General features: G+C 37.9%; 6 protein-coding genes across 6 annotated transcripts; 1 reads left to right on the forward strand and 5 right to left on the reverse strand.

Moving 5' to 3' along the window:
* Positions 1–584: 584 nt before the first annotated feature.
* Positions 585–1,136, reverse strand: CBG27516 (the record flags this gene model as incomplete). Its single annotated transcript, XM_045239102.1, has 2 exons — positions 585–781; positions 1,043–1,136. The coding sequence occupies 2 exons, from the start codon at positions 1,134–1,136 to the stop codon at positions 585–587; spliced, it is 291 nt and encodes a 96-aa protein (XP_045098083.1).
* A 4,944-nt stretch (positions 1,137–6,080) lies between these two features.
* CBG02186 lies at positions 6,081–6,855 on the reverse strand (the record flags this gene model as incomplete). The annotated part of the gene is made up of 4 exons (XM_002643871.1): positions 6,081–6,216; positions 6,320–6,423; positions 6,560–6,653; positions 6,704–6,855. 4 exons carry the CDS (start codon positions 6,853–6,855, stop codon positions 6,081–6,083), a joined length of 486 nt encoding a protein of 161 aa, XP_002643917.1.
* Positions 6,856–7,763: 908 nt separating this feature from the next.
* On the forward strand, positions 7,764–8,373 carry CBG02187 (the record flags this gene model as incomplete). The annotated part of the gene is made up of 2 exons (XM_002643872.2): positions 7,764–7,852; positions 8,235–8,373. The coding sequence occupies 2 exons, from the start codon at positions 7,764–7,766 to the stop codon at positions 8,371–8,373; spliced, it is 228 nt and encodes a 75-aa protein (XP_002643918.2).
* A 665-nt stretch (positions 8,374–9,038) lies between these two features.
* CBG02188 lies at positions 9,039–10,421 on the reverse strand (the record flags this gene model as incomplete). Its single annotated transcript, XM_002643873.1, has 5 exons — positions 9,039–9,233; positions 9,281–9,508; positions 9,561–9,745; positions 9,818–10,080; positions 10,396–10,421. 5 exons carry the CDS (start codon positions 10,419–10,421, stop codon positions 9,039–9,041), a joined length of 897 nt encoding a protein of 298 aa, XP_002643919.1.
* A 3,158-nt stretch (positions 10,422–13,579) lies between these two features.
* CBG02190 lies at positions 13,580–16,718 on the reverse strand (the record flags this gene model as incomplete). Its single annotated transcript, XM_002643874.1, has 6 exons — positions 13,580–13,743; positions 13,793–13,868; positions 14,964–15,129; positions 15,933–16,077; positions 16,156–16,460; positions 16,666–16,718. 6 exons carry the CDS (start codon positions 16,716–16,718, stop codon positions 13,580–13,582), a joined length of 909 nt encoding a protein of 302 aa, XP_002643920.1.
* Positions 16,719–17,007: 289 nt separating this feature from the next.
* Positions 17,008–18,370, reverse strand: CBG02191 (the record flags this gene model as incomplete). The annotated part of the gene is made up of 3 exons (XM_002643875.1): positions 17,008–17,235; positions 17,286–17,955; positions 18,084–18,370. 3 exons carry the CDS (start codon positions 18,368–18,370, stop codon positions 17,008–17,010), a joined length of 1,185 nt encoding a protein of 394 aa, XP_002643921.1.
* Between the last annotated feature and the right edge of the window lie 217 nt (positions 18,371–18,587).

Here is an 18,587-nt window from a genome sequence, read left to right on the forward strand (position 1 = left end):
AATTTGTTTTAATACATTGAAAAATAAGGTCCCAAAATCAGGTACCAGTCAAGTTGTCATAAGAGAACTATCACAAAAAAGAAAAACTTTGAACTAAGAACTATTGAAGAAAGCAAAGAACTACAAAACAAAAATCACATAGCAGTCATGGAAAAAAAAGAAATTTTAAAGAGAAAGGAATTTCAGAAAAATCAAGAAATAGACCTCCATGCACAAGGTTGTCCTATGAAAATTACATTTAAACTAATAGTAAGAAGGAGATATCATAAAAATCAGAAAGGTAGACTTCCATGCAGAAGGTTGTCAAAGGAGAACTACAATTAAACTAAAAAGAGAAATTCAAAAAAATCAGAAACTAGATCGCCATTCAGTAGGCAGTCATGGGAAAACAATTAAACAAATAAATTACAAAAAAATCAAAAACAGGTAATTCGCGAACAATCTGTTACAGATGCTCTACCGTTCCTGGGCGGCAAATCTGAGATTGAACAGTTGAACGTCTGTAACGGATTGTTTGCGAATTACCTGTGAAGGGGAGACCTCCAATCGGGTGGTCATGAAAAAAAATGATAGAAATGAGGAGCTTATGAACATGAAATGGTTATAGAATATGAAATGATTATTGATGGAAAAAATAAATGGAAAATAAAGGTATCAAGATGCAGATATCGATGTAGTTGTACCCGCGGATGTTGATAGCGCAAAATGGGTGGAGATGACAAGGATAGATATAATGTGTATATGAAGAGCATACATAGTTGTGAATGATAGATGAGATGATCTGGAAAATTAGTCTTTCTCTCAGGAGCAGGGAAGGCTAAAATTAATAATTTACGCTGTTGAACTCCAATGATAAAAAGCGTGTCAGCAGGAAAGTTATTTTTGCGCGGCGAAGATAGATCAATTTTTTCAAAATTTTTTCGGAATTTAGGAATTTTCATCGAAAAATTGATCGGACGCCAACATTGCTCTTATTCAAGATTAATATGTACAATCTGAAAATTGGTAAATCAGGTTTAAGTGTGTGTCTGGCTAAACTTACATATACATTGAGTCGATCCGGAGAAGAAAAAAACGTCTCGTCGGTTGGGTGGAAGAGAGGAACGACTGAGGAAGGAAAGCGACACGAGGGACATGAGGGACTGTCAAGCGTCTGCTTCTCTGATTCTCCTCATTTCTGTCAGTCTCTTCCTGTGTTCGCTACCACCAAAATGTAACATGACACCGACTATCACCAATGCGTCTCTCTGCTGTTGCTACTGCGCCGCTACGCCGACACGCGACGCGTCCGAAATTGGCTCGGTGCCAACTTTCGATCCGAGCTTGCTGCTTTTTCAAATCGAGGAATGCTGTAGAAATAAGATAATATGAGAAAGCCAATGATCGGAAGAACTACGTTTTTAGAAAACATCCCATTCAATTTCTTTGTTCATCTGGATTATTGAAAACATTTATTCATAATCAAAATTTAACAAACATGCTGAACTCGGCGTGAAGATTACGTTTTATTTTCCTATTTGTTTCCAACTAAACTACCTAAGTGGACATGGAAGGCGACTGACGAGAGCGACGCTGAGCTGGTTGGGATTTTTTACCGGAACTCCATAGCTACTCTTATCTCCCGTTTTTAATGAACTATTCTTTTTCACATTTTCTATCATCTACTGCTCTTATGTTTTTCTGTAGCGGACCTCTTTCCCTTTTTCGTGAGGAGCTCATTTGCTGGAGATGGATGGCGAGGGCAAGTGCGGGGCTTCGGCTGCTTGGGACGGATTGGGTACCTGGGTGCTCCATAGTCACTCTCATCTCTCGTGTATGAATGGAAACACTTCTCCTTATTTTCTAACTCGTAATGTTCACTGATTTCTCTGCGGAGCCGGACCGGGGATTTATCGATAATCGAGGAATTCAACAAGGCATCAACAGCGACTGATGGCAAAAGTGGTGGTTCGATTCTTTGACCTGACATCTGCATACCGGCTTTTTTAGCAGCCACTAGCCGAGGTGATGGAGCTCCTCAACGAGCAGTAGCATGATATGATAGCTTCTTAGTCGAATGAATAAACTAGAGCAAGAAAGATCATCAGATAACACTTCCATATTCAAATCTCTGAAAAAAGTTGAGAATTATATTCATTTTTCTTGCCTTAAATTGGTTTTTTCGAACGAAATATGTTGAGATACAAAACAACAACTAATCTGTTTTTGGGATTCCAGTGTTTATGTAAAAACAATTATAAAACAAAACATTCTCAGCGAAAAAGTGAACAAAAACAATTAATTTTCGAAGAAGTTGCTTTTCGTGAATACATTTGAACGTATTAGGCCGAGGAAGAAAAACAATACATATGACAGATAGGGTCCATTAGAAGGTTATACAAACGAAAGGAAGAACTTCTAGAAAACATACAGAGAGAAAAAGTCCCAAAAATCAGTTGAAAAACGCCGTTCTAGCCAATCGGTAAAAATCAAGTACCTATTGGCTCTTGAAATTGAGTGTTCGGAAACTGCATGTTTCCGGGGAGGCGGCCAGTTCTAGAAAACAAACAGAGAGAAATGGCCCTGAACCTAGGCAACAATGCAGGGGACAGAGAAATTCTACAAAAAGGGAAAAGTTTAAAAAAAACACATCAACTCAAGGCATGGTGAGTAATTCGTACGAGAACTATTACAAAAAATGTGAGAAACTACAAAAAAAATTATAAAGTCAGATAGCAAAATCTAAGACTTGAGAGAACAGTAACAAAAAAAGGAACTCTAAAAAAATCAAAGGGTAGACCTCAAAAATCAGATAGAAGTCATTGCAAAAAAACAATGAAAAAATTCAGAAAAATCAATGGGTAGATCGCCATTCAGAAAACAGTCAAAGAGAAACATTAACAAAGAAAGAAGTTTTAGGAAAATAAAACACAGGTAATTTGCGAGCAATCTGTTACGGACGCTAGCGCACGGTTGAAGTAGGAAACGTATTGTTTTCTACACAAATTTAACGTAATTCCTTATTCTGTCAGATTACAAATGATGAAAAAACAAATTCTTCAAACTTCTGAGTTTGCAAATCTGAGGTCGAACGATCGAGCACCCGTAACAAATTGTTCGCGAATTACCTATGAAGGAGAGACCTCCAATCGGGTGGTCATCAAGAAAATGATAAAAATGAGGAGAGTATGAACATGAAACGGTTATAAAATATGAAATGATTATTGATGGAAAAAGAAATGGCGAATCAAAGTACTCAGATGAAGATGGAGCACGAAAGCTGGATGTTGAGATCATAGCGGAAATTTGGTGGAGATGACGGGAGTAGACATGACGTGGATAGGAAGCTTTGGTGTAGATGATAAATTGGAAGATCTGAAAAATCAGTATTTCTTATATTTTTCTCATGAGCACATAGGATTAAAACTAATATGGCACGCTGTTGCACTTTAATGATAAAGAAAATTATCTTCGCGCGGCGTGATGGATCAAATTTCTCTCTCTCTCTCTCTCTCTCTCTCTCTCTCTCTTTAATTCTTTATTTCTTTATTTCTCTCACTCACTTAAATGCGCAGAGATTGTACTATCTCACTCTCAATTCATTTTTTTCTATGGGCCTAAAACTTTGCCACGCTTTTTCAGTTTTTTAGTGCAAGAGCCTCAAATAGCAGATGGAGTAGTAAAATAATAACTCACTTAGGTCTTGGAAGATCTGAAATCCAGGATTTCCCTCAAAAAGTTGATCAGACGTCTACAACGCTCCTATTGAAGATTAATATGTACAATCTGAAAATTGATGAATCAGGTTTTGATGGATTACTAGCAAAACTCACATTTACATTGAGTCGATCCGGAGAAGAAGAAAAAACGTCTCATCGGTTGGGTGGAAGAGAGGAACGACTGAAGACGAAGGGCGACACGGGGGACACATGAGACGGTCAACTCTGCTTCTCTGCTTCTTCTTATTTTTGTCAGTGTTTTCCTGTGTTCGATACGCCCAACTTGTGACCTTGCACTGACCATCACCTCGGACGACCGCCACGCCGACACGCGAAGCGTCAGAAATCGGCGCGAAATTCAAATCGAGGTTTCGTCTAGAAATGAAAACCGAAGATGTTCGTCAAACACCATCATGCTGAAAAATTATGATCGGTTGAAGAATAAACAAAAAACTAGTTGTTCACCTCTTTTTGTAAAACTAGAGTGAATATTCAAGATGAAAAGAAATATTAATTGATAAAGATGATATGAAGGTTTTCAGGAAATTTGATTGTCAAAATTCCAGTTTAAACTGTTTGGAGCGGGTCCAAAGAAAGTACTGCCTGTTTATTTCTCCAAACTCATTACCGTTTTCTTCAACTGCTTCAATTGTACACCCAAAGTGGGTCGTTTCTTCGAAGTGATCACAAGAAATCGGAAATTCTCTTTAATCTCTTCTGTTTTTCTTTTATCCAGCTCTGAAAAGGGTCTTTAAAATTGTCCTCGCTGTATAAGGAGAGAAAAAGGAATTGATGAAAAGGACCGGAGCATGCTTGGCATAGACGTTTTGAGTGTGCTCTATAGTTACTCCAGTTTCACACTCTTATAATACACTCTTTCTTACTTCCTCTTGTTTCTCTGTACTCGGGTTTTTGTCACAAGCTCACGTGTAGTCATGTAAGGACAAATGAGGGGAGAGGATTATTAGCTTTCCGGAAAATGTGGGAAAATTGAGAAGAAAATCGAGGGCATTGGTGAAAACGAAAGAACGGCAAATTTAGTCGAGGGCTCTGGATTGTGCAAAAGCCACTTCTTTTTTTTGTATCGAACTTGAATAAGTCTTCAAGTCGTTTTTGGATGTCCAAACAATGAAATATCGAAGATTTTGCAAACCAATTTATTTACAAAAATATATATTCATAATCGATACTTATTCAATATGCTAAATTGGACGTCTAGATGTCGTTCTATTTTCCTAATTTTTTTCCAACTAGAGAGAAGTCTTCTTTGTAGATATCCCAACTAATACAATAATTTTACATAATTAAATATATTTACAGTAGCCTATAGTCTTTTGGATACAAAGAAGTCGTTAGAGAAGATGGTGGTGCTAAAAATTTGAAAATCATTTGAAATTATTGTTTCGGTATAAAATAACTGATGTTCAAAAGCTCAACAAAAATCTTGAAAAGAGGAGGTGGGGGGAAGGAGAAAAAATAAAAAAATGAGATAATCAGAAAAATAAAACCCATTGACAAGGAAGATTGCCAAGCCAGACGGCTATCAAAATTGTCTGAGTTGAACCGTAGATTTGAAAACTTTGGCAAACAATGAGTTGAGAAAGTTGATTATTTTGTTGTGCTGATGAGCAGTTGAAATGACCCGTATAATGTCTTTGAAATGATATGAATCATAGGTCTCCTGAAAAATCATATTGAAACAAATCATTATCAGGTAATATTCCTTACCGTTACTTCACTGCGTGGCGACTGATAAATTTGGTACGATGGGCACGAAACTAACATGCGGAGGGACACCTTCAGCTCTACCCCTTGAATTCTTGAGGCACTCCATAGTTACCTTTATCTTTACTTTTTCTGCTTTACACTCTTCTTCTATTCCGTTCTCTCATTTTCTTGTATCTATCTTCCAAATTCCACATTCTCTGATTCTCCTTTGTTGTCTCTATGGTCACCTCTTTTCACTAGCCGACAGGTGAATTCAACGGGAAGGGAGGGGAGGGACATTTTGGCTCAGGATTTCTCATATTCTCCGTTAGGAACCTAATGCTAATATGACTCATAAGCAGTACGAACCTTCCACCTACTCAATGTCAAATGAATCGAGAAAGGGATTTCACCGAGTGGAAAGAGCATTCGCAATTACTTTCCCGTACATTTATAGAGACAAATTAATAGATTTTGAAATTGAAGGTTCCGTTTTACCATGTGTCGGAATACAAATCAACAGTCACAGGGAAAACCTTTTAAAAACTGTTTTGAATCAAGTGTTCGGGCATTTTTAGTGCATTTTAAGTATCCTCAGAAGTTTTTTGTCAAGTTTGAACATTATTAGAAAAATTGCATGCATTAAACTTTATTCATTTCAAAAACATTTCAACATCATTTCAATGGAAAACCCAAATCGGAATCCTCGTTGTTGAACTTGGCAAAACCCGCGGTGTTGATGAGCTTTCTCGATGCCATATATTTTCCAGCATTGGTGATGTTGATGTTATAGGACATGACGTACTCCTCTCTGAAAAAAGTCATTGATTGGATCCAATTCTCAAAATAGTAATATTTCAAATCACACTGTAAAGAATCCCCCTACCCATATCCGTAATCAGAAAAAAACTTACCCATGCTTAATCAGGAAGTAGCCCAAAAAGTAGTTGTACTTTTGCTTTAAATTGACGTAGGAATTGCAAGAGTGCACGATCTCTACGTATAGGTCGAAGTAGTACTGAAAATTTTAGTTCATATTTTCAGTAACATTAGTTGCCAGTCACAGCGGTTGCTCTATTTTCATGCCGATTTGTAGATTTGTTCAAAATCTATACTGAAGAACTAAATTCATTACATCAAAATTTAAAACTAACATTCCCCAGTCCATCGTGCGTGTCCTCTCCCTCGATATGGAAACCACCTGACCCACGACCGATGCCTGAACTGACAAGTCCGATTTGATTGTCTCTGAAAGTTATTAAATCAGTTTCAGAAAATTATGGGAATTTTTGACTCACTGTAACACGTCCCATTCATAAAGAGTGACGTGGTAGTCATAGTTTTTGTTGTAGTCGCAAGTCACCGTACCACCAATGCGGAACTTTGTAAGAGTTTCCACTTGGATAAGACAAGAAGTCCAGAAGAGGAAGAAGACGAAGAACTTTCCCATTTTTGGAAATGGTATGGGGAGAGGAGGCCAGATAGGGCCTTTTTATAGTTGAATCTGATTATTTCGTGAACATCGATGGGAAAATGATCGTAAAAAATGATCAAAAATGATATTTTTCCTCTTTTTCACAGCAAAAAAACTGAATTCGAAAAAAATTACGATCATTTCCCATCGGTGTTCACAAAATAATAAGATTATCATTCACCCTATACAAAGCCATCTTTCCCTGCCTCTCCTACTAAAAAATGGGACGATTCTTATTTCCTCTGATTCTAGCTCTGACTTCTACCGTAATCCATGTGGAATCTCTGACAAAATTCCATATTGGAGGACAACTGACTTGTGCTCTTGACAAGAAATTCATTTATGGGATCACTTTGTTCGAATAGGATACGTTATTATAAGTGGATAGTCTCAGAATTATCTGGATTAAAAAAATAATCATTTTCAGTGATGATAACATTTCACCCTTAACAACCGGGCACGGACATTAAATGGGAAACTTTCACGTCGAGGGACAAGACAATTGGGATCGACTATGGGATGTTAGTTTTCAAGATTTTCCGATTGAATTGAGTTGCATAGGAACTTTAGAACTTAAAGAAAGATAAAAGAGTTTTTTCGGAGTTTTTTTTTTGAAATTGCGGTATGAGTTCTGACGTGACGGTGTACAGTGATTGGTGTTCACACAGCGGGTAGTTAGCGTGCCTCTATTCTGTGTCCTATCGCTCGACCTTCTCAGTTCGCGTCATCGTGGCTCAGCTGGTAGCGGGGCGACACCTTTTTCCGCACTTCGAGGGGAATGGATTTGTCCCTTTCTTTAAGTTCTTGAAATGTCCCAAATTTCGACCATATAATTTGTCTAGAGTAATTTGATTGAAATTGTTCAGAACGCTTTTGAATTGTACATGGGAATTACTCACAACTGTAATGAGGGAGGTGTTCTTCCATACCGTACTTACCGGTTTCACATGGGCGATTTCTTGATAAATGATGAGTGAGTTCTGCGGGAAATGGTTGATCGAGAATTTGAAGATTGAAAGTAGCCGGGCAGATTTCAAAGTCTGACTTGCCTTAAGTGATCCGGCTCAGTTTGGTTATCTATTGAATTTCAGCCTTTAATCAAGTAAACATTGTAACTTCTATCAAATTCAAGAGTTTCAGCAATTTTTAAGATATTTGGTAGAACTGAAATAGAGCTATGGAATAATGCTTCGTTTGAGTTATTTTTCATGGATTTGTGGTGTCGTTAGTCATTTTTAAAACTATGAAGATTAGATTGTACACAAACTTTCAATATTTCGAAAATCCTCAAATCGTTTTATGGTTCAAGCTCTACATTTTAAACGAAGTCTTTCCAACAGTATTCATATTTTCAGAGAGTACACGAGGGACTATAGAATCAACATCACAAATGCAGGATTTGAAGATAAGCTGGTTATGGAAATATTTCACATGGATGATGGATTTCGACGATTTCCAGGAAGCTATGTGACTGTTCGGATAGCTATGAAATGAAAATTTTCTGATAATAAACAAAGTTTCATGCATTCAATATTATCTATTTTAGGCTCCCGTCTTAGAAAATATGACGCTTCGGGTAACAGTTTTTCGCAATTTTTGTTATCACATATTTGAAGTGGTGGCATATAATCGGTGCCTCAAAGAATTCTTGGTGATATAGCGCATTTCCGGTGCCGGGACTGCGATTCGTTGTGTAGGCTCATTTTCTGAGACTTGGCGCATTTTAGGTGCTTTGTAATGAAAATAGTGTGTTGTTTCATAATTTGACAAATAGATTATGATTATTGTGTCACGTTCTGCTTGCAACAAAATATATCATTATTAAATTGTATTTCTTTTTAGGAAAGTATACAATTGATATGAGTGAAAGACACGTTGATGGGAAATTACTAGGATATGGAATTTGATTATCATAACAGAAATACCGAGCTAGAATATGAGCAAAATACAAGATGGGAAGATGAGAAACACAGGGTGGGAAACACGTGAGAGAATTGTTTGATATGGAGAGACTTCGGCATTTTTCATGGCAATTAGAAAACATATCTAAAATTATAAGTCTTTGAGACAAAAAGTATATATAAATATTACAGAAATGAATATCAGAGTGACGATATTTACACAAATAGGAGCATTGATTATGAGGAGTTTAGAACATATTAATCAATAATTAACTGATTACGAACGATACGGTAAGTGATCGGGCTTGTTGGGTCGAATCCAGGGTTGAATTTGTAGAAAATATCGAAGAGATCAGTGTGTGAGTAGCCGGTGGTCCTTTGAAGACTAACTTCGGAATACAGTCCTGCGATCCATTCCAGCTCATCGTTGAATATTTCGAAAGGATCTTGATCCTAAAAATACCAGTAATCATTGAAAGAACACATTCGAGTTCACAAACAAATTCTGCTTTCAATGTTTGGTACTCTCTTCGTTCCGCTCCAAATGGGTTGAGTGGAACGAATCGCATCACGAGGAAAATGGCCGAAGTAAGATCGTCGAATCTGGTGTAGGATTGGTTTCGGCAGACTTGTAGACTGGCATGCCAAGAAGTTAGATTTTGTTCTGGAGAAGGCGATGGTTCTAGCGGAAGTGACAATCCGAAATCGATAATCTTGAGATGGAGAATCTGAAAGAAGAACTTATTCATGACACAACCAAAAATAGAAATGGCAACTCACTCCATCACGCTCTCTTCGGAGAAGTACGTTCTCCCAATGAATGTCTCTGTGGCAGAACCCTTTCATGTGAAGTGTCTCTAACGTCCAAAAAAGCTTGAAGGCGATTCTCATTAGATTAGAGTAGGAAAATCGTCTTTCTGAGCGAGCAGCAATAGTTCCAATACATTCTCCTTCGTAATTGGTAACTGAAAAAATATAGATATTTAATTTTTGTTTTTAAGATAAGACAGCAACAGGGATTTTCTCCAATCACTCACCAAAACAATGTTCTCCGCCAAGCTCTTCAGGAATCGTGAAAAAATCGTAGAGATATGGAAATCCTCGGTGTGCTGTCATTGCTTTGAGGACCAGAAGCTCTCTTTGATAAGATTCAGAAAGTGAAGACATCTTCATAATGAGACCATTCTCTCCGAGAATTGTATCCCTAACAGAAAATGCTCTTCCTTGAGCGCCTGTGCCGCGAAACTCTCCGGTTTCCAAGTACCGATTTTGAAAGCATAGGCCGTTTTGTTGGTGATCTCTGAAAAAGTTTTAGTCTTAAAAATCTGTTATACGTGAATTACTAAACTACAAATATTGTGTTTCACATGTTTCAGAGAAAATAAATTAGTTAATTCATCCAAAAAAGAGCCACAGCGCTTGATATTAGGAAACACCACCCCTTCAAAGGTTTGAAAAACTCAAGAATCACTCGGGAAGATCAGAAACTGCTGGACAAGCTATATCTGTACATAGAGTTTCAAAAAATATTTTTATGACCAACAACTATGGTTGTTATCTTTGAGGAGTGGCTTGCGATTATTGGGAAAACTTTATAATTCAAACGACAACTTACTCGTTCACTATGCTCATTAGGTCCATATTGCCGTGTTAGGTGATTTCAGCTTCTAGAAGCACTTCAAAAGATGTGGAATGTGTGGAAGAAGCGTCTGGTGATCAGCGGTAAGTCGGATAGGAGTACAGAAGCTTGCGGCTAGAGAATAACATTTTTTAGGACTATAGAGAGCGAATATAACGATTAACAGAGAAAATTGAGTTATTGAAACGTAAAAACGAGATAGACAAAAATAAATCTACGCTAATCATATGATACGAGGAAAAAGTAATGATCCGCACTATATCACTGTTATCGATGTGACAAAATACGATAGACTTTGATTTGAAAACTCATTAGGCTTTGAATAATAAGAATCGCATTGTTTCCCAGAAAAAAAATGCGCGAAAAATTGTTTAGCGCGCGCAAAAAAAGAGGGCAAAGCGGAACACAAAAAAAACAACACGTATAGGTTACTCAACACAAACACATAATGAGCGGACCCTCTTCATATCTAATGAGGACACGTAACACTAATTAGCAAAGGAGCGAACTTGCAACTAGTCGACAGGTGTCCTCTCGCCTTCTTTGCGCGCTAACAGTGCGCGGAATGGCCTGCATTAGAAGGGTCCGTGTTTTGAGAGGGCGCATCTATTACAGGGGCTCTTCTAATGAAAGGAGCCTTTCAATCTTTTTAGCCTTTATGATTAAAGAAACTGTTCTTTTTTAGTTTACTAATAATAATGAAAGAAAAAAACAATAAACACGTTCATTACATTAATTAGACAGCAATATTGACGCAAGTACAAGAAATTTCAGTATCTAATTTTTGTGGTTTGAATGCTTATGACAGCCGCTGCTTCCTAATCCATGAATGGGATACCTCAGGATCGAATCGAAGACGATGGTTAGGGACTGGTTTTCATATGAGGCGATAAAAACTGAAAATTTCAAATCTTTCAGGCATTTTTCTTTTGATTCTGCTACAAATGGGTTTTCCAAAAACACTTACCGAAAAGCAATCCTGGCAACCGTTCTCCAATAATTAATCGTGAGCGTGTCCGTACTTCACCAGAATAAAAAATACCAAAAACTGAAAAACAGATTCTGACCTGTTAGAAAATTCAAAAAATGAATTCCCAAAAACTTGAAACCAGTGGTTTAAATAAAGATAATTATGCAAAGTATGTACCCTTATCTTGCAATTCAGGACCTTTTCTGATTGTGTTCTGTTTCATCATATCTTTTTCAGAGGGGATAATGTGTTCCGATACATTAGGCGGTGAGCCCTGCGTCGAGAAAGCGAGAGTACGAGGAGAGGAACATTCGTTGAATCGACAACTATTTATTAAGGAGATTAGGGCTCTGGTTTGGGATCTTCGTTGCATCTGCGGTTGGGGTTGGCGTAGTTCCGATGATCACCAGATGAGGGTTTCATTGCTTGTGGAGAGATAAGAGAGCAACCATTCCGACGATGTTAGACGTTGTGACTGTAGAAGATTTGTCATCGGGTTTCAGCCTGGTCCTCGTGGCATCAGCATTTGGATCCGACGTCACTGAGTCCAGTGTTGGAGATCCTTTGGTAGAACTCTCAGATGTTTCAGATGTCTCATCATACTGGCGATTTTCCTTCTTATTATAGCATCTCCTCAGCGTATCCACGTTTATGCTCCAGACCTCATATGGTGATATATCTGCATATTATCTGCATATTATATGGTGATATATCTGCATAATATCTGCATATTTAGCGCCAAATATGTGGCGCTAAATAGTTGGAGAATTGTTTATGACTATTTGTGTCATTCTAGATGTGTTCTAGTATTGTTGGATTTGAGGTGGTGCAGTACAACCTCTGCTGCCGCGACAGAATCAGTTAGATATACTTTCTCTCTCTCTCTCTCTCTCTCTCTCTCTCTCTCTCTCTCTCTCTTTCTCTCTCTCTTTCTCTTTCTCTTTTCAATATACTGCTCTCTTTCTCCATTGACGATTCGACTGACAGGAAGGGGGGCTCATTTAGCTGTGATCCTCAACTTCCTAGAACTCCATAGTTACCATTCTCCTTCGTTACTCTCATGCTCACCCACTCTCTTAATTTGAGAAATGCATCTCACTAAGCCAAAGGGAAATTTGCGCTCACTCTGCCAATGGATAATTGAACACCATCGAGCATATTACGAGTTCAAAAGATCATTTTGGAAAAGAATTAAACATTATAATAAAATTGATACGTAGAAAGCCGCAAAAATATGATCCGGTTAAGCACCCAACAATCTCCAAGAAAAACAATGAATCAAATTTTTATAGTTTCTTTATAAATCTGTGAAGAAACTCATGAAGTGCTTCGAAATTGCTTTTAACCATACTTGCAAGGGCCCGGGCCCGGTCAGGCTCGGCCAGGCCCGTCTTGACACGGGTTTTCAGAAAAAAAAATTTCTGTACTTTCAAAAACATTTCCGGGGTCAATAGAAAAAATGGTCGATTTTTCCGTCAAGTAAAAATGTTTCCAAGATAAGAGTGCCATAAGAAATATTTTTCCGAGAATCAGTTAGATACACTCTCTTTATGATGTTCTTTACATGGTGCAATATACTTGGAATCAGAACAATTTTATTGATAAACAATTATTTTTAAAACAAAAGAAATATAAGGCATCATGCACACTCCTTGAGCATTATCATGTTGGTGTTTTCTAATTATTCCTCACTATCAAACAAAACAGAGAATTTGTGTGTCTGCAGCAGGTTATAGTTGGTGTTTTTCAACTATTGCCCACTATTAGAATCTAAACAAAGATAAAACTAACAACTATGAAACTTGGACGAGAGCTATTATAAATACATGAGAATATCGTACGCAATCCAGGCAAACAAACAAAAACCAAAAAAAAAATGAATCAAAGTGAGAATTCTGAAACAAATGTTAAATTTTCTAAACAATTCGTCCATGTTTCCCGTGATTTTGAACTTGTGTACGCACAGCTTTCCAAATAAAAAAATCTCGGAGCCGCTAATTTCAAATTGAAACTAAAAATATAACTTCCTAGCAACAAAACAAATGGAGGAGGGGGGGGGGGGGGTGATTTTAAACTTGTGTGGGGGACAGGTTAAAACAAAAGGAAGACGCGCGAATGTTTGATTGCGACAAAAAAAATGAAAATTCCTAATGAAAAAACAAATTCTGGGAAAAAAAGTAAATTAGAAAACTAAGGGGGAAAAATCATCAGAAAAATAGAACCCATTAACAAAGAAGACTGCCAAGCCAGACGGCTGTCAAAATTGCTTGAGTAAATCGCCCGTAGTATTTGAAGTTTGGATAAACACGATGATGTGTAGGTGATGCTGACGAATCGATTATTGCAATACAATGCTGAAAATTATAATCGGTTGAAGAGTTTACAAAATTTGTGAGTTCTTACCTCTTTCTATATACATAAACTGGATTGATGTAGCAGATACTGGAGATGAGGATAAATATGAATTGATAATGATGTTCTGAAAGTTTTCAATAGATTTCATTATTTTGAAATGGTTCAGGAAACTTACATATACATTGAGTCGGCCCGAAGAGAGAATAAGAATGCGTCCGTTTGCTGGGTATAGAAGGCGACTGACGAGAGCGAGGCGGAGCCGGTTGGGATTAATTTACTGTCTGTGCACTCCATAGTTACTCTTATTTCTCGCTTTTCAATAATTTACTCTATTTCTCATTTTTAATCCTATAATGGTCTCGGGTTTCTCTGTCCTGTGTCACATAAGGAAGAAGAGGATCATTAGCTGTCCAAGAAGGGTGGAAAGCAATGAAGTGGTGCGTGTGGTGAAAAAGGTAGAACGATGAGAGCAGGTTTAGTATAGTGAGCAGGTTTGGAGGACGACGCGGTTGGAGGGAAGTGAGGCTCTTTCAACTCTTCTCCTTGAATTCTTAGGACTCTCCAGAGTCAACTTTATCTTGCTTTGTTCATCTATTCGTTTCTCTAATAACAATCTATTTCTAACTTTCGATTTCTCTGATTCTCCTTCGTTACTCTCATACTCACCTACTCTCTTATGTCAGGAAATGAATTTCACTACGCTGAAAGGAAAATTTGCGCTATCTCTGTGCCAAATACCTATGAGAGACCATTGAACAGACTTAGAATTTAAAGGATCATTTTGGAAACGGATTTAAACTTAAAATAAAATTGACAAATGGAAGCCCGCAAGAACATGAAGCGCTTTAAAACCCAACAATCTCCAAGAAAAACTATGAATTAAGTTTTTCTATAGATGTTAGCTTAGTCTCTAAAGAAGATCTGGAAAAACACACAAAGCGTCTCGATCTGACTTGTAACGATATTTTCAATGATTTGCTGAATAGCGGGCTTGAAAAGTTTTAAAGGGAGTGAAAGGACAGTGAAACTCCTATCAAATGAGTTGAATCTCTTTGCTCTGTCTTCGCGCATTTTTTTTGTGTCTAGACGAAACTGGTGTTTTTGATTCGTCTTTAAATTTTATTGGAATTAACAGCAATATGATACAGTAGACACAAAAAAAGGAGACTCAAAAAATCACTTATCGAACTTTAATAATATCGATGAGAGTATAATTCACACTTTGCCGAATCGTAAATTCTAAAGTTTCATTGACTGCGGGGTTTTGATAACGATGAGTGAACATTTTCAGTGGTTCTGCTGGAACATTCTCCTCCAGTACTTCAGGCAACGGTCTGATTGGATTTCCGTTGCTTTCATACATAATCACACACGATTCGAAATTTCTGAATGTGGAAACTGTTTGCAAATGAGAAGATTCCAGATTTGTGAGAAGGTAAAACAATAAAATAACGTCTCGAATTCGTAAAATCTCCTCTGGGTCGATAATACTCATCAGGCCACAATTGAATTGTTTCAAATGTCTGAAGTTCACTAAATCCTCCAAAGTGTATTCCACGATACAGTGAATGTCTACAATCTGCGCTTGTTTGAACTGATCGGTTTCGAAAACTCTCGTGAAGTGTTATTTTCCAATCGGTTCTTCGAATTCCAAATCGGACGACTCGAGGTATCCAGCCTTCATGAATGACAGGAGCTGAACCATTTTGTCGAAATTGTATGCCACAATATGCACACTCTTTGCAAAAAAAACGAGACGGGAAGAAGATCAGCAAGTTCTGGCATTTGAATCTCCAACACAAACCAAAGAAAATGTGTTTAAAGTTTGGGGATTTTGAATAATGGTGGCAGTTACTCCAGACTCTTTTTTACATAGCATCCCTTGTATGTTTTTGTTACTATGTTGTTTATTTGTTGTAAACACTTTGGTTTTGATAGCGTACATCCGTCGTCTTCTTTTTTGCATTCAAATTTTTCCCCGTTCAATTTCCAACTCAGTTCATTGTTGTCTGCTGTAACCCATATGCACTCAAAAACTGTTGGAAACGAATCGATGAAGTTTCTGATGTTGTGGTTCATTGATCGGATGTAACATTTGGAAATAATTAGATTTGTATCTCAGAAATCAAGAAAAACGTTAACTATAAAAGTGAAAGACACCTGAATTCAAAAATCACAAAACTTTTACTTTTCCAATGGGTTCAGATCCTCTGTAATCTTTTGCATCGAATTAACTGGCATTTCCATTATAGTCTTTGGCACTGGATCTTCACTCCGGCCATAGTCAAAGTCCAGATCGTTGCTCTTCAAGAACTCAGGAGCTTCCATGGTTTCTGAAAATTGAAGATGTTAACCAGAAAAGGGGACCTGTATCGAAAAATAAAAGTCAATAACTCCAAGAAGAAAAACACGTGTCAATCGCGAACAGAACGAACAGGATAAGTGCCCCATTAGGAGACAGTGTGTGACCCCACCATTCATCAGATGACGTGGCCACGGGCGAGGCTTCCCTGGAGTCATTCCTTGTGTACCGTCTACTCCTCCATCCTCGTTTAACCCCGTCCCACGGAGACAGCTCGACCCAAGAACTGCCTGAAGTATCCATTGTTGCAAACACACCAGAGATGCGTCGACCACACACGGACCGTCTTCTCTCCCATTATCCCACGTACCCCACAAATGACGTGGCAGATATAGAATGCCCCACAGGGCGTCTCTGTACGTACTTTTTTAAGTCGGGAAGTGAATCAATGCAAAATTTGTGCACATTCTGCCAAAGATCTATCAGACACCATTGAGCACATTTAGAGTTCAAAACAACACGTTGGACACCAATCAAAATTTGCAAAAGAGTTGGTACGTAGAAACCTGCAAAAACTTGAGCCACTTAAGGTCCCAAACAATCGCCAATAATTTCCAACATAAAATCTAAGGAGAGTTTCAATTTTATTTCCTCTGAATCTGCGAAGAACATCTGTGAAGATTCATGAAATGTTTCGAAATCACTTGTAATGATAATTTTGGTTTAATTGCTGAATGTGCGGTAAAAAAGTTTCTAAGGGAATGACAAAACAAAGAAATCGCTACCAAATTAGATATGTCTTTTCTTTTTCTAGGTGGTTTGGCGCATTTTCTGTGCACTGACGTTTTTTTTTTTCAAATATGGTGTTTCCGTTTTTTTTCTCGATGCTTTATTGGAATCAAAAACAACATGATACAGTAAACATTAAAAATCAGAAGAACCCAAAACAAGAAAAAGGCTCTTATTGGACTTTAAGAATGTCGATGCGAATATAAATTCCTCTATCCGAAATCTTGAATTCGAAAGTTTTATTGAATGCGGGGTTCTTATACCGATGTGTGAACAGTTTCAGTGGTTCCAGTCCTTCTGGAACCTCCTCCTTCAGTACTTCAGCAAGCGTTCTGATCTGCCTTCCGTTGCGCGAACACCAAATTCTACAATACTCCAAATTTTTGAATGTGGAAACGGTCTGCAAAGAAAAAAATCCTGATTTGTTAGAAAGTAAAAGAAGCAACTCACGTCTCGAATTTGTAGAATCTCCTCTGGCTCGACAATACTCTTCACGCCACAAATGAACTGCTTCAAGTGTTCAAAGTTCACTAAATCCTCCAAATTGAATCCCACATCATTGCGAATTTCTATAGTCTGCGCTTGTTTGAATTGATCGGTTTCGAAAACTATCGTGAAGTGTTCTCTTTCCATTGGTCCATTGAAATCTATTTTGAACGACTCGAGGTATCCAGCCTTCAACGTAGACAGGAGCTGAACCGCATTGTCGGAATTATAGGCCGCAATATACGCACGCTTTGCATTAAACCCGACGGGTAAAAGACCATCGAGTTCTGGCGTTTGAATCTTCATCTCTAACCAAAGAAGATTTGTTTGAAGCTTGGCGATTTCAAATAATGGTGTCAGGTACTCCAGGCTCTTTTTTATATAGCATTCCTTGTATGTTTTCATCACTCTGTTGTTATATTTTTGAGTAATTGTCTCATCGCTTTTTTTGGTATTCAGACATTTTGGTTTGGTGAACGTACATCCGTCGTCTACTTCTTTGCACTCAAAATCGTTTCCGTTCAATTGCCATCTAAGTAAATCGTCGTTTGCTTCAACACATATACTCTCAAAAACTGTTGGAAACGAATCGGTGAAGTTTTTCATGACGTGGTTCATTGATCGGAGGTAACATCTGGAAACAATAAGAATCTCTTAGCGGTAAAATACTTATTCATGAAGGCGCATATATCAGAAATCAAAACAAAAAGGCGTCAGCTTTAGAAGTTGAAGACAGCTTAATTCAGAAATCACAAAGCTCACTGTTCAAAAGGGTTCAGGTTTTCTGTGATTTTTCGCATCACTTTAACTGGCATATCTATCAATGCCTTCGGTGCTGGATCCATACTCCGATCATAGTCAAAATCCAGCTTTCCCAGACGAAATCGATGATACCAGAATTCGAAATCCGGATATCGCATGGCATCCTTCCCGACAGCTTCACAAAAAGTTTGATAGGAATCGTAGATTGGCTTTTTGAGAGCAACCTCATAGAGAATACAGAACTTCAGGTGATGATCGTTGCTCTTCAAGAATTCAGGAGCTTCCATGTTTTCTGAAAATCTAAAATGTTAACCGGGAAGGGGGGACAACTATCGAGAATAACAATCAATAATTACAAAAGAAAAGAAACAAGACAATAACAGACAGAATGGAGGAATGAGTGCCCAGATAGGTGGCAGTGGCATTCATGAGATGACGTGGCAATGGGCGGGGAGTCTCGGAGGTCATTCATGTGCACTGTCTTCGTCCCCATTCTCCACTAAC

Source organism: Caenorhabditis briggsae (assembly GCF_000004555.2).
Source record: "Caenorhabditis briggsae complete genome, chrX, whole genome shotgun sequence".
NCBI lineage: Eukaryota > Metazoa > Nematoda > Chromadorea > Rhabditida > Rhabditidae > Caenorhabditis > Caenorhabditis briggsae.